Source organism: Euleptes europaea, chromosome 11, assembly GCF_029931775.1.
Source record: "Euleptes europaea isolate rEulEur1 chromosome 11, rEulEur1.hap1, whole genome shotgun sequence".
NCBI classification, from domain to species: Eukaryota; Metazoa; Chordata; class Lepidosauria; order Squamata; family Sphaerodactylidae; genus Euleptes; species Euleptes europaea.
This window is the reverse complement of record NC_079322.1, coordinates 70386544-70402007: the sequence shown is the minus strand read 5'-3', so window position 1 is coordinate 70402007 and position 15464 is coordinate 70386544. Positions and strand designations below refer to the sequence as shown.

At 44.7% G+C, this 15464-nt stretch overlaps 1 protein-coding gene across 1 annotated transcript in view; it reads left to right on the top strand.

Annotated features, from left to right (window-relative positions):
- The window catches only part of DPP6 (dipeptidyl peptidase like 6), a 442706-nt gene that overhangs the window by 224896 nt on the left and 202346 nt on the right, over positions 1–15464 (top strand). The window contains exon 2 of the mRNA XM_056856977.1: positions 14169–14283. Coding sequence (XP_056712955.1) covers positions 14169–14283 — 115 coding nt within the window. The remainder of the gene's footprint in view (positions 1–14168; positions 14284–15464) is intronic.

The following is a 15464-nucleotide window of genomic DNA, read 5'->3' as shown; positions in this document are numbered from 1 at the left end:
GTGTGTAACACTGGGATGGAAGTAATTGACAAGGAACTCAAGTGTGTATCGTGCTTGTTCATGGAATTGCAAGGCCGATCTAGCAAAGGACTTGGAAGCTTGGGGGCTGTAGCTGCATGGCAGACTGCACTCTTTGCCTGCAAAAGTTGCAGTCCAAATACTTTCTGATAAAAGATCTCAGCTATAGAGGGGCTGGGGAAACTTCAGCCTAAGGACATGGAGGGGCAATTGTGTATGTGTGTGTGCGTGTGTGTGCACACACCATCAAATCAGAGCTGACTATGGTGACCCCGTCGGGTTTTCAAGGCAAGAGATGTTCAGAGGTGGTTTGCCATTGAACACATGAACACATGAAACTGCCTTATACTGAATCAGACCCTTAGTCCATCAAAGTCAGTATTGTCTACTCAGACAGCGGCTTTCCAAGGTCTTTTACATCACTTACTTGCCTAGTCCCTTTAACTGGAGATGCCGGGGATTGAAGCAGCGACCTTCTGCATTCCAAACAGAGGCTCTACCACTGAGCTTTACCCCCACCCCAATGGGGATGGAGGGGCACTACAGAGAAGCTGCATGTATGGGCAGTTGTTGATTTTGCTTCCTTGCAAGGTGGCATCTGCAGAAGGTTCTGCTCAGATAAGTGAAACTGTCATGTTGGGACACAGGTGGAGAGGTGGTCTGTGTCACAACCCTGGTATTCCTTTGAGGAGAGGCTGTTAGGACAGATAATACTGAGCCATATCAACCAATACTGTGACTTGGTACAAGGTTCATATGAACAAGTGGGCAACACAAGATAGGATTCCTGAGTGTGTCATCTGTTGACTCCTCCTTAAGACAGAAGGTTGGATTCAGAAGTGGGAATGATTCATCCTGCTAAACTGTGACACAGGAACAGGCCACAAAAGCATGTTTTCGCTTGGCACAGCATGGATGAACACCTGCCAGTGGCCAGTTGGGAAACGAAGGGTGAGGACAGGTTTTTATATTGTCGTAGAGAGAACATGCTGAGAATGTCCTGGTTTATAAGCCTTTCTGTGCTTGGGTCCTTTCCAACAAAAGATGAAATCCATAACATGTTGAATGTATTGAATAAATATTGGAGTGGATTGGGTTAGGCTTGTCTGTGTAGGTCTGCCCATACGCTGGATTGTCCATAGACTGGAGGGACAAGCAGAAGAGTGGGAATGTGCCAGCCAGCCTCATCCCTGCCCTCTGTGTGCTTGGGGAATGTCTGTGCAGAGCTCCAGGCAGGCCTCTTGTCATAAGAACATAAGAAAGGCCATGCTGGATCAGACCAAGGTCTATCAAGTCCAGCAGTCTGTTCACACAGCGGCCAACCAGGTGCCTCTAGGAAGCCCACAAACAAGACGACTGCGGCAGCATTGTCCTGCCTGTGTTCCACGGCACCTAATATAATAGGCATGCTCCTCTGGTCCTGGAGAGAATAGGTATGCATCATGACTAGTATCCATTTTTACTAGTAGCCATGGATAGCCCTCTCCTCTGCGAACATGTCTGTCCACTCCCCTCTTAAAGCCTTCCAGGTTGTCAGCCATCACCACATCCTGGGGCAGGGAGTTCCACCATTTAACTATGCGTTGTATGAAGAAATACTTCCTTTTATCTGTTTTGAATCTCTCAACACTACAGCTTCAGCAGATGACCCTGCTGAAGAGAGGGTATTATGAGAGAGGGAGAAATGCTTCTCTCTGTCCAGTCTCTCCATACCATGGACAGAGCATGGCAGAGCTGACAGGTACAACTCTGCATCTCTCTGTGCATTCACCTCATGCATGCAATCCAATGGATTTCTGGAGTTTCGATCTCCCAGTGAAGCAGTAATGTATCATGTGAATTTCAACCTTGCAGAGACTCGAGTGTATTTGAATGGTAGAAACTTAACCATTTGCTGTAGCAGTTTGTGTTGTTGGACAAGGATCTGGAAGACCTGGATTCAGATCCCCACTCGGCCATGAAACTTGCTGGGTGACATGGGGCTAGCCGCTCTCTTTCAGCCTTTACAGAGTTGTTGTGAGGATAATGTAGGGAAAGGAGAAGGGTTTATGTATTCTGAGCTCAGAAGAAGAAGAGTTAGTTTTTATTTGTTGACTTTCTCTACCACTTAAGGAAGAATCAAAGCAGCTTACAATCACCTTCCCTTCCCCTCCCCACAGCAGACACCCTGTGAGGTAGGTAGGGCTGTGAGAGCTCTAACAGAGCTGTGACTAGCCCAAAGTCACTCAGCAGGCTTCATGTGTAGGAGTTGGGAAACCAAACTGGTTCACTAGATTGAGCGTCCGCCGCTCATGTGGAGGAGTGGGGAATCAAACCTAGTTCTCCAGATCAGAGTCCACCGCACCAAACCACCACTCTTAAGCACTACACCACACTGGCTCTCCATCACAATCATCACGATCATCAGGATAATTGTGTGCCATCAAGTTTCAGGCAATTCATGGTGATCCCACTGACTTCCTTTACATAGCAACCCCAGTCTTAGTGGTCTCCCATCCGAGTACTAACTGCAACCGACCCTGTTCTGAACTGTGATGAGTTTGGGGTAGTTAGTACTATTTAGGCTGCTGCTTGGAGAAAAGAGGGGCTGAAGGGTAAGTAGATACAAAGACTTCAGTTTGCAAACCGTCTAAATGGTTTTGCATCTCTCTAGTACAGCGGTCCCTAACGTGGTCCCAGTGGGCACCATGCTGCCCGCCACCACCTTTTCTGGTACCCACCAAGTGTTTTTTAGGAAGTGGGTGGGGCTATGTGGGGCTCTTGCCCAGCATGGCTTCTGATTGGTACTGCAAATCTGATTGGCTGTGAAGATTAAAATAATATTGTTTCAGTTGTAGCTTGTTTTTTTTCTATCTTACTCCTCTTTTCCTCTTTTCTTTCTCATTCCCTCGTCTCCCCTGCACTTGGGTTTCCTATGTGTGGTTGGCCCTGCCTCCTGCAGTAGCCATTTTGGGGTTGGTTCTGCCTTCACCAGCCATTTTGTAATACTATGTCAGAATCCCAAAGGTGCCTACAGGCTCAAAAAGGTTGGGGACTCCTGCTGTAGTACACAGAGTTACAGTCCCAAGAACTCAGCTGGTTTCTGGAGATTAGTTCACTCTCAGTGAACAGCACACTTACTCCAAGATTCCAACTCACTGGTTTACAGCCCCATTTTATGTTCATTTGAGCAACAGCAGCCATGCATAATATCTAGAAAAGAGACACACATATTTTTACAAACATTAAAAATGTGATAAATTATTGAGTCGATAGCTGTGCTTTTTTCCCTTTTTGATCCCTTTATTTGGGAGATTATTTAAAGGGCAATGGAAGGTGCAGATGGAGAGATTTATCTGAATTAGGCTAGAGGTGTTTAACACGGTTGTCAAGAGTGGCAGATTTTTGGCAGGTTGGCGATAAACATGCCATTAATGGTTTTGCTGACAGACTCCTGCGCTGGAACGTTTCCAGACTGCTTCCATTCCATGCCAGTTCAGCCTTTTTGCATTCAGGAAACTGTGCCATTCTGGATCCAGATATCAGGCATTATAATGTTACAATAAAGGTGCTAGGCTGTATGATAGAAGGTAGTGCTGAGTGAAAGGGCACGGATGCGTTGCAAGAGGGTAATGCTCTTTTGGAAACAAGCTTTAAGGTCTCAAATTTGACTTTTGAAAAAGGGCTTCTTTACGGACAAGACGTTGCGGACGCTCATGTTTCAAAACTGCTAGCAACGTTTAGATGTGAAATTCAAGGTTTATGGAAGCAGTGCAAAAAAGCAGACAAGAAAATGGAGAAGATGCAACAAATTGTATTATTTTGTGAAAAATAAAAGTTTTGCTTTCTTTGCTATTATTAACACAAAACAAGTGATAGTCATTGTCTGAGTGTTTTGTTGCTAGGGTTGCCAGCTCTGGGTTGAGAAATACCTGGAGATTTTGAGGGTGGAGCCTGAGGAGGGTGGGGTTTGGGGAGGGAAGGGACTTAATGGGGTATAATGCCACAGAGTCCACTTTCCAAGCGGCCATTTTCTCCAGGTGAACTGATCTGTGTTGCCTGGAGATCAGTTGTAATAGTGGGAGATCTCCAGCTACCTCCTGGAGGCTGACAACACTATTTGCTGCTGATGCTTTGTTAAGAGTGGACATTTTGTTCATCCAGCTTGTTTTGAGAGCAGTTCTCCTTGGGAGGTGGTAAACTCTCTTTCCCTGGAGGTTTTTAAGCAGAGGCTAGATGGCCATCTGTCAGCAATGCTGATTCTATGACCTTAGGCAGATCATGAGAGGGAGGACATCTTGGCCATCTTCTGGGCATGGAGTAAGGGTCACTGGGGGTGTGGCTGGGAGGTAGTTTTGAATTTCCTGCATTGTGCAGGGGGTTGGACTAGATGACCCTGGTGGTCCCTTCCAACTCTCTGATTCTATGATCCTGATCAGATCTGCTAAGAATTCAACTCTGGTCTATTCAATGGGGCTTATTGCAGGAAAGTGTTCTTAGGATGGCACTATTGGACTCCAGTGTCATCATTATTAAAAACAAAGTGGCTTTTTCAGGATTAGAATCTGAAGATTGCTTTCTTGCATTGTTTGCTTAGTATAACTGGGTTGAATAAGTAAAGGGGAGATTCCTCTTCTCCCACCTCTCCAGCAGATGAGTTCTTAGGATGCATTCAGAGAAAAAGACTATAATCTTTCTGTATTTTGTTAAACCTATGTATGCTGTGGAGGAGAGAGCAGGTATGTTCTTCTATGCAGTTTTTGAAAGACCCTAGACCACAAAAGTTGTGGAGCTAAGATAGTTCATGCATCATTTGTATGTGTGTGACATCAAATCACAACCAATTTAAGAGACCTCATAGGATTTTCAAGGTAAGACATGAACAGAGGTGGCTTGCCATTGCCTGACTCTGCGTAGCAAGCCTGGACCTCCTCTTGGCCTCCCGTCCAAGTACTAACCAGAGCCAACCCTCCTTAGCTTCCAGGATCTGACAAGATTGGTTTAGCCTGGGCCATCCAGGTCAGGGCATAGAAGAGTTGCAGCTATTTTGAACTGCTGTGTCTACATAATTAACTAGTGTGACAACGATTTCCCAGTGAGATGTTATAATAGAATGACAGCCCGGAGTGACAACAGCGTTCGATATTACAACAAGTTCCCTCCCACTAACAGAGTCTTCCAGGCACTTGGACTGACAACATTAGTTTCTGGTCCAGGTTAAGTGCATGATCCAGATTAGAACAGTGTCTTCATCAAGATTATAACAATGTCTTCGGCCAAGTCTGAGTGTGCCGGGAACTGGGTGGGTCTGAGAACAATCCGCTTGGAGCGGAGGGTAGCTTGTCTCTCTGGAACAGCATCTCAGATGTCCGAGGAGTTTTAACTGTGGTTTTTTCCCCCTGTGTGATACTGATATTCACTTAATGTGGGTATTTTAATTGTTAATTGCAACACTGTTTTAAGTGTTGACTTTTTACTGTGTGATACCTCGGGCCTGCTTTTATGAGAGAGAGGATGGAATGGGTATAGACATTTTAATAAATGCACTGATGTGCGTTTTAAATGTGGGGGCACCAGAAAGAATAACAATATTGGGTTTCTCTTTTTTTGCCTTCTGCCTCTTGAGATTACAATATGCATTTCTCTAGTGCTTTGGGGGATTTTTATATTATATGTCCCCCCCAAAAAAAATCACAGCATGAATTATTTATACATAATACCTGAGGATTATAAGATTTATATGAACTTCCACAGCCAAAAGAAGTGCCTTTGTCACTGCATGTATCTCACAGATTTCTAGGTAACTCATGCCTTGGGATTTTCAGTTTCTAGATATTCTACCTTTGCAAAATATCTCAACTTGCTACATTGCCCATAAAAGTCAAAGGGAATATTTGCACTGGCATTGAATGCCTTTAAATCAGGCCACCTATAAATACTTTATTCAAAGTCATGAACCCAATTACTCACAAGTTGTCCTGTTCACCTTAGTGTAGCGGAGGTGCAGAAATTTATTAACTTGCAGCTTTTATTTTAAAGGCTGGCATGTTGCAGTGGATGGCGAGTTCAGCCTGGATGCTGGACTTTCAGGTTTATGCCCCCTTTTCTATGAGGTACATGGGGTGACCTTAAGAAGTCTACTGCGTGGCCCTGTCCTGGGGATAAAATGAAATATGAATTGTCAGGCCCTTTCAAGCACTGAGTGGAGCTTTAGAAATTATGAGCTTTAGAAATTATGAATTCTACCTGCCACCTTTTCCATTTACATTCACTATATATCTCTTAATTTGTCCTCCCATTCTGACAGCTGGTTCAAACATTAATTGAGGCATAATCGTATAGTCCTGCGTGGGATTGTTCCTCCTCAGAAGATGCATTAGGGAAGGGTCAATTGCTTGAAATGTTAAAAATCTCCATAAATATGGAAAGTTTGCAAACCGGGGAAAAGAAGGCAGTGTTAGAAGCTGTCTACATGCCATGAGGTTTTGAAATGGGGGGGGGGCTTCTAAGAAACAAGTCCACCAGGTGCTTTCTGTGTGTGATGGTACAGTCTTTGTAGCCCATCTTCTTTAATGTTTAATCAGCTTTTTTGCACATGATATCAGGATGAAACTATTACTGGACTTAACCTATAGCAAGGAATCTTAATGAAGGAGAGGCGCAACAGTTCTCATGAAGATAGAGAGCAGGCCAGGGCGTGATTTAACGACGTAATCAGGGGTAATCATGAAACTGAGTTGGCAGCCGTATATCTTGTAAAGGATTCCTGAATCATGGGAATTATTTTAAGCACCTTTTTTGGGCCTTCTAATCTCTTCATACAGGAAACAGAAGTGATTAGACACCAGCTTCACATGGCCAAAAATATATGCACTGTTGGTTTTATAATTTGTTGTTACCCTCAACCCGTAGCAAATGGTCCATGGAACATAAAAGGGAATTTATAGTGTATCTTTTCTGCATTCATAAAGGGTAGATGGGAAAATTATTTGAGCAATGAAGCTTCAAGCAGCTCGACCAACTATTTCTTAGCAGAGCGTTGTGTTTAATCTTTTCCCCTAAGACTTTGTTTAAGAAATCTGTTGCTGAGCATAGCTTAGAGATCTGTAATTTTTACTAATCAAGAGCAGTTTGCTGGATTTATATATATATATATTTAAACGGTTATTTCATTTATACTGCTACTTTTCTTAAAAATAGCCTCAGTGAACATCTGTCAACTGCCTTTCTAATTAGGAAATTATATATTTTAAAAATGATTATTTCATTTATACGGAAGCTTTTCTTAAAAATAGCCTCAGTGAACATCTGTCAAGGGTCATTTTTTAATTATATAATTAGGTGTTACATATTATGGGATCTTGTCAGGGATGCTGTAGCCCAGGGGTTCCCAAACTGTGCTCCAAGGAGCACTTGGTGCTCCGCGAAACATCTCCTGGTGCTCCGTGAAGAGATTGGAAAGAAAAATACTATTGTCATTCAGTTTAGTATATAGGTGCAAGGTGAAAATTACTGTTCCATGATGAGTTTCTCTCCTGAAAAGTGCTTCATGACTCAAAAAGTCTGCTGTAGGCTGATCATGCATTGAGCAGGGGGTTGGACTAGATGGCCTATATGGCCCCTTCCAACTCTATGATTATTTGGTTCTATGATTCTATGAATTATTAATACTCCTACAATCTAAACCATTATGAAAGATCCAGATAGGTTTTGTAACTGAAGTGAATTCTCTGGGCCAAGCCTGATGAGACAGTGAGCATTTCGTGAATGAGTTTCCAGGCTTTTTTTAAAAATGCATTTATTAATGTATTTGTTTACTTACTAACTACAAGGAGCTTCCTTCACCCCTCCTCCATTATACTCTTACAACAACCCTTTGAGGTAGGTTACAATGAGACAGTGTGACTAGCCCAAGGTCACCCTTTATGGCAGAGTAGGCTGCAGTACGGCAGTCCAAGCTCTGCTCACGACCTGAGTTCGATCCTGACGGAAGTTGGTTTCAGGTAGCCGGCTCAAGGTTGACTCAGCCTTCCATCCTTCCGAGGTCGGTAAAATGAGTACCCAGCTTGCTGGGTAAATGGAAGATGACTGGGAAAGGCACTGGCAAACCACCCCGTAAACAAAAGTCTGCCTAGTAAACGTCAGGATGTGCCGTCACCCCATGGGTCAGGAATGACCCGGTGCTTGCACAGGGGACCTTTACCTTTACCTGTTTTTAGGGATTTGAACCCAGGTCTTCTGGATCCTAGCCCAACATTTTAATCCCTATGTCAAGCTGGCTTGGGCAGGCATGTGGGACATCCATTTAGATCAGGACTCTGGTATGGTGGGGAAGAACCATTAAGGCAGCTATTCCCCACACCATTTTCCTTTATGCATGTATTTCCTGATGTTTAGAAGTTGCCTTGTTCTCCCCTCACATTTTCCCCGCATTTTGTGGATGCTGTTTTACCTCAAGTTTAATGTCTGCCTCGATCGAAACTCGAAAGCTGGTCCTGTGCATACTTGTCAATTCAGAGTTTTCTCCCCACACCCATTCTCACTACTCCCTCCCAGTTGTCGTTCACCTCATCCAACCACTCCCCTCAAAGCTAGAATGCTATGAAGCTGCTTATTTGGTCAGTTTCACAGCGAGTGTGGTCAGTTTCAGACCTCAGCCTGATGGAACTTTTTTTTGTTTTTGTTTTTTGCATCTAGTGAGAATGCTGGAATGATCCCAAATGACCTATGCAACTGCTTATTTGGTCATTTTCACAGCGAGTGTGGTCAGTTTTCAGACCTCAGTCTGATCAAATAGGGTTTTGTTTGTTTTTTGCGACTAGCGAGAATGCTAGCAAGAAGTTCTGAAGCTCTGCATTTTCCCTGGTGATGCATAAATTTAACCCCAAATACTCCAGGAATTTCTTCAGGGGGAAAAGCCCCTGTGCATTGTGATTTGAGAATTCGAGTTCAAATACTGTGCATCGAGAGCAGCATATCCAGCGGAAACTATTCATGCATAAAAGGCCCTGACCTTGCAACAGATTGGTATGCGGTGTCCGTGTATAAACATCACCTACACCTTGGACTCAATTCTCTTGGTTGTCAGTAACTTGGTATAAGATCAGTTATCTCGCTGAACAGTAGGGATGTGCTAGGAAAAGAAGCAGCAGCCAGATTTGGATCCTGTTCTTCTGTCATTCTGTAACTTGAGCTGGGTTGTTGTTGTTGTATGAGGAAAGAAATTCTACAATAGTTTTCCTGGGATTTCACTGGGAAACGCTTCTCTGGGTGCAGTTCTCATCGTCATCTAACCTTCACTTAAAGAAGTCTGCCTCCACACCAAATTTCTCCCGCCCACAAACCACTTTATTATGAGGGAGTATGTGCCAGTGCTATTTGGATGTCATTGTTCAGGCACGAAAATGGCTTTGATTCCGTAATGTGTGTGTGTGTGTGTGTGTGTGTTGCTTTTAAAAAGGAATATATTGACCCACCGTCACCTCCATATTGCCTAGCAGCGATCAAAGAACCAGAGATACCTGGGGAGCATTCGGATGACCCGTTTCTCTTCAATTTGTTATGTTATGAAAGGCAGCTTTAGAACTCTCTTTCTCTCCGTAATAGGCAACCGTCAGTAGAGTTGGGCTAAATGGTTGATTAAGCATGCCCTCTCTTGATCACATGACAGCAGTGCCGAATGGGGCTCATCAGATGGGACTACAATGGAAGGAGAACAACAGAAGAGCTATTATTAGATGTTGCTTTTGTCCCTGGCTAGTGGGAGTTGCTGCACCTAATAGTTTCTGACGTTCTCTCCCTTAGACCTTTCACTCGTTTAAAAGCAAAACAAGAGCAGACATGGATTTTTAAAATATATATATATATTTATTTCAACAGTACTGTGACGCTGTGCCACAGCAGTAATACCGCCAACCATGCTTGTTCTCCTCCTCCTCCTTTTCCTTGTCCTACTGAGCTGTTTTTGATATGGGTTGGCTGTGAACTGAGATAACAAGACCTGGATTGTTTTCTTCCCTCTTCTGCTAATGTTGGCACGACATTGGGGAAATCACTAAATAACCGTACCCTTTGTTGAAAGATGGAGATAGTGACTGCTCATTGCCTCTCAAGGACAAGGAAAGGGTGAAATTGTGACTGGCAAAATGTGTTGACCTCTTTGCATAAAGATCACTTATGAATATTGTTCATTACTCCCTTTGTAATTTTGTATCTTGGGGATCAGAATAGTTTTCTGCTAAACAATAGGAAGAACTTTCTGACAGAGCAGTTCCTCAGTGGAACAGGCTTCCTCAGGAGGTGATGAGCTCTCCTTCTTTGAAGGTTTTTAAGCAGAGGCTAGATGGCCATCTGTTAATAATGTTGATTCTTTGCACTTAGGCAGATCATGAGAGGGAGGGCAGGAAGGGTTGTGTCAGTGTTTGGCTCTCGTGGCCCTTTCTTACATGCCCAGGGTAATGCCAATCACCACTTTGGGGTCAGGAAACAATTTTCCTCCAGGCTAGATTGGGCAGGGATCCTGGAGGATTTTGTTTGCCATCTTCTGGGCATGGAGTAGGGGTCACTGGGGGTGCGGCGGGGAGGTAGTTGTGAATTTCCTGCATTGTGCAGGGGGTTGGGCTAGATGACCCTGGTGGTCCCTTCCAACTCTATGATCTTTTACTTCACAGATTTGTTTGCAGTAGAAAAGAGCAGGAGTCCAGTAGCACCTTAAAGACCAACACAATTTCTGGCAGGGTATGAACTTTTGCGAGCTAAAGCTCACTTCTTCAGATTTCTTTGGTTACTCTTTACTTTGTGCAGCAGATAATTAATCACTTTTCCAATATACATTTTTTCACCCAGCTAAGAGAAACCAGATAGGCTTCTGAAAGGCAAAGATGGTTGGGACTGCATAAGTAATGAGGTCCTCCATTACAATGATCACCCCATATAATAGCATGGAACCGATAAACCAACTGTTTCTCTAGGTCAGGAGTGGACAGAAGATCACTGGAGAGTGACCAGTCATTCTCCAAGTGCTGCTGTAATCACATTATTACCCTTCGGTTACCTGGAGTTCTGAGGGTACCAAAAAATGTTCCTTCATAAGTGCACCTCCAACTCCTGGGGCAAAGGGCCTTTGGTCTGTGCTTGAATGGACTCAACCCTGAGCAATACCTCAGGAAGGGCTTTGTTGTCTTTTCCCAAGCTAGATGCTTCAGTACACTGCTTGTAGGTAATCTGATGTATTATTTAGTGCAGGGAAGAAACTTGCTGGTAAGTAGGAAACTGAGGTACTAGAAAAGGTGCAGTCAGAGGAGGAGAAGAAGAAGAATTGGTTTTTATATGCTAACTTTCTCTACCACTTAAGGAAGACTCAAACCGACTTACAATCACCTTCCCTTCTCCTCCTCAGAACAGACACCCTGTGAGGTAGGTGAGGCTGAGAGAGCTCTAAAAGAGCTGTGACTAGCCCAGGGTCACCCAGCTGGCTTCGTGTGTAGGAGTGGGGAAACAAACCCAATTCACCAGATTAACCTCTGCCGCTCATGTGGAGGAGTGGGGAATCAAACCTGGTGCTCCAAATCAGACTCCACCGCTCCAAACCACTGCTCTTAACCACTACACCACGCGTATGACTGTGTGTTCAAGTGTATTTGCAAAGTATTGTAAACATAGAGGAAAGTGCAATCCTAAACAGAGTTATTCTCTTCCACCCCATTGAGATCAGTGGCTTTGGAATGATGTAACTGCTTAGGATTGCACTGTTGATCTGCTGAGGTTAGAAGTCTGTTCCGAATCTCCCAGCAGCAAAATTATTTCACTCCCTTCCAACAAGTGTGCGATCCTTGCTTGATATGACTCCAGCTTGTAAAGTGCTAAGTGGCGCTGCTCCTCCGGGAGTGACCTGATCGTTGACCAACAGAAACTCTGTCTTGGCTGAAGCTCAAGCAAGCAAGACAAAATTGAAGGCATATTGATCAATGGGAGAACTAAATAGGGATTAAGGAGTCAACCTGTTTCTAGACAGGGTTGCAGTTCCCCATGGGAGCATATGCTTTTAGCTTGGCGGTGCTGTTTAACAGATCAATCCAAAGAAGTTTTGCATCCTTTTAAGCTTACCTACTTCAGTGGACTTACATTGTAACTCTGTTTAAGATTGCTTTTTATGTAGTCATTCGATTGTTGAAACTGGTTTGCTGTGTTTTAAGCACCCTACTGATATTTTCATGTGTTTTTGATTGTTATCTTACTCTGCTGTTTTATCAGTTATTTCAGGGTTCTTTTAGCACTTTCAAAGAATTGTAGTTGGTCTTATGGGCTCTGGTATGAACCACTTTGAGCCTTTGCTGTTCCAGGTTGTTGCCTTTGGGGGTAGCTGGGCTTCAGGAGGAAAACACAGGTATTTCTGTCCTCAGACTGTGCCTGTCTTCCAACCAGAAGGGGCCATGGCTATGGCTCAGTGGCAGAGCATCTGGTTGGCATGCAGAAGGTCTCAATTTCAGTCCCTGGCATCTCCAGTTAAAGGGACTAGGCAAGTAGGTGATGTGAAAGACCCCTGCCTGAGACCCTGGAGAGCTGCTGCTGGTCTGAGTAGACAATACTGACTTTGATGGACCAAGGGTCTAATTCAGAATAAGGCAGCTTCATGTGCTCATCATTGTTAAAACAGTCTGGCAAGAATTGGTGTCATTAGGGTTGCCAGGTGTCTGCTGGTGGCGGGCAAACCCCCGGTAAAGTGCCCCTCTGCCCGCCAACCAGCTGAGGGTTGGCGGGCAATCGTGCACGCGCAGGCCCGCACGCCAGCCGGGAAGCCTCTCCTCTCCCTCCCTGGGGCGAGCAGGCCGCCCGCTGCAGGCCTGCACACCAGCCAGGAACCTTCCCTCGCCCTCCCCGGAGGGGCACTTCTGGTTTACAACTGGAAGTGCTGCGTTGGTGCATGCACACTCACACAACTTAACAGAAACCTCCTGCCGAAGGTGAGTGGAAACCTGGCAACCCTAGGCGTCATCCTAGCACAGACCATCTGCCTGGCCATTTTGCATGACAAAGGTATGTCTATATAAATAAAATAGACATGCAACTGTATCCTCCTGTTTCCCCACAACTCCCTGTTTCCATAGCGTGCACGTACATGTATGCTCATGTATGTTTGGGGAAAGAATCTGAATGGCTGCAGGGAATCATTCCCTGTGCTTACCTTTATCTGCTAAGGGAAGGCAAGCAATGAGCTGCATGTGAAGTTGCTTATTCTGAATCAAAATGTGAGCTTCGGCCCTCCCCAGCTCACCGATTTCTGGTCATGAACATCTCTCCTCACTGCTCATTTTCTCGCCCAGATTTCTCTTCTTTCTGGTCTCCTTTTCTTCCCCGCATCCCTACAGACCACCCCCTCTTTCAGACCTCCTTTCCCAGGCTGTCTGCTTTCTCCTGTCCAAATTCCTTAGGCTCCCTGTATTTTCTCTGTCTGCCTGGCATCAGAGCAGCTCAGTCAGTGGCAGACAGAGGGGCCTAAAGCTCCTCTTGAGTCTTTCCGGTCCTGCTTTCACTCATGTTGAATAATGCACTTTCAGTGTGCTCCAGCAATTGTTTGCAAAGGGACTTTATGCAGGAAAATCCAGTTGCAAACATTTGCTAAAGTGCACTGAAGGAAGAAGAAGAAGAGATGGTTTTTATACCCCGCTGAAAGAGGTGAGGCTGAAAGCGTTCTGAAAGAACTGTGACTAGTCCAAGGTCACCCAGCAGGCTGCATGTGGAAGCATGGGGAATTGAACCCGGTTCTCCAGATTAGAGTCTGCCATTCTTAACCTTTAGAAGAAGAAGAAGAGTTGGTTTAATGTGTAGGAGTGGGGAAACCAATCCGGTTCACCACTACACCAAGTTGGCCATTACATCACACTGGCACTGAAAGTTCATTATCCATCATGTGTGAAAGTAGCCCGAGACAAGTTCAACCACCATTACTACTGTTACCACCGCTATAAAACCCCGCAGCTCATTGCAATAGGGTTTGTACTGATGTTGCGCCCTAGGACATTAGATAAACGTATCCCTATGTCGTCAGACTGCAGCTGCAGATGGTACCTATCACAGTTGCATCTGTTGAAAGTGCAACTGTATGAACTGAACATTTCCTGATGGCTCTCCTCCTCCTCCTCTTAACATGCTGTCTCCTTTTTTGTTTCCAGGAGCTGGTGGGAAGCAACCCTCCGCAAAGAAACTGGAAAGGAATCGCAATCGCCTTACTTGTTATTCTGGTTATCTGCTCCCTGATTGTCACTTCGGTTATCTTGCTGACACCAGGTATTTATATAACTTCTAGCTTTTGTTGTGGTCGGAGGTAATTTCAGTGTCGGTAGAAATGCATTTTAAAAAGGCAGAGGCCAGATTAAATTCCAGTCCAATGATAGATCAATCAGATGGGGAAAATCTCTCCCCTTTTCTTTTAAGCTCCCTTCATCATGAATGCAGACGCGTTCTGACGCTCCTGACCACACACGTGCATGGCATATCTCAAGGTAAGGGCAAAGGGGGCATTTCCAGGCTGAAAGAGCTTAGGAGGTTGCCTAAAGGCAGCTCCTCCCCTGGACCAGACCAGGAACACCACAGGAACGCCCCCCAGGATAATGGTACACAGAAGTGTCAGCGTCCCTGGGCCATGCTGCCACAGCAGCGCCAAGAGGATGGCATGTGCACCCCAACGTCAGCATCCATGCCACTCTGGGCAGCATAAGTGGCACAGGCACCGGTGCAGGGGGGCCAGATGCTGGCACAGACAGGCCCTTCCTTGCCTCCTTTGGACTTTCGCCCTGTCAGCTCAGGAATGGGCTGCTAGGCTCTTGAGAATGGTGTTGACCTAGGACTTCAGAAACTTGGGTTCAAACCGCACTCTGCTATAAAGCTCAGTGTGTGACCTGGGGCCAGTCATTCCCTTTCAGCCTACCTACCTCACAGGATTGTTGTGTGGACAAAAACAGCCAAGAAGAGGATGATGTTTGTTGCCTTCAGGAAAGTCAGGCTAACAATTTATGGCTAGATGACTGAGACTCAGCATTATCATGCAGAAAATTATTAATGGTATGTTCACAGAAAAAATTTCGAAAGTAAAAATCCCTTATAGTTTAAAAAGCGGCAATTAATGTGGCTAGCCAAACTTATGTAGCATTAAAGAAATGTTCAGTTTTGTCTCATCATGAAACATTGTAAGGTTGCAACATTCAGCACCGTTACCTGGAAGTAAATCTCATTGTATTCAGTGTTGGTATCATATACAGTAGAAAATGCTATCATCCGTGGCCTTTGAATGTTGTGCCTGAAAGAGATGTAGCATGGTGAACAGGCTGTAAATATTGACTGCTTTAAAAAGCCTTTCCCTCATCATTCTGAAAGAGAAAGTACTAAAAAGAAAAGATGTTCCCCCCAACTTTTCCAAACTTTCTTTATTTTTCTGTTTCAGGAAAAGTAGGAAGAATAGGGTGCTTTCA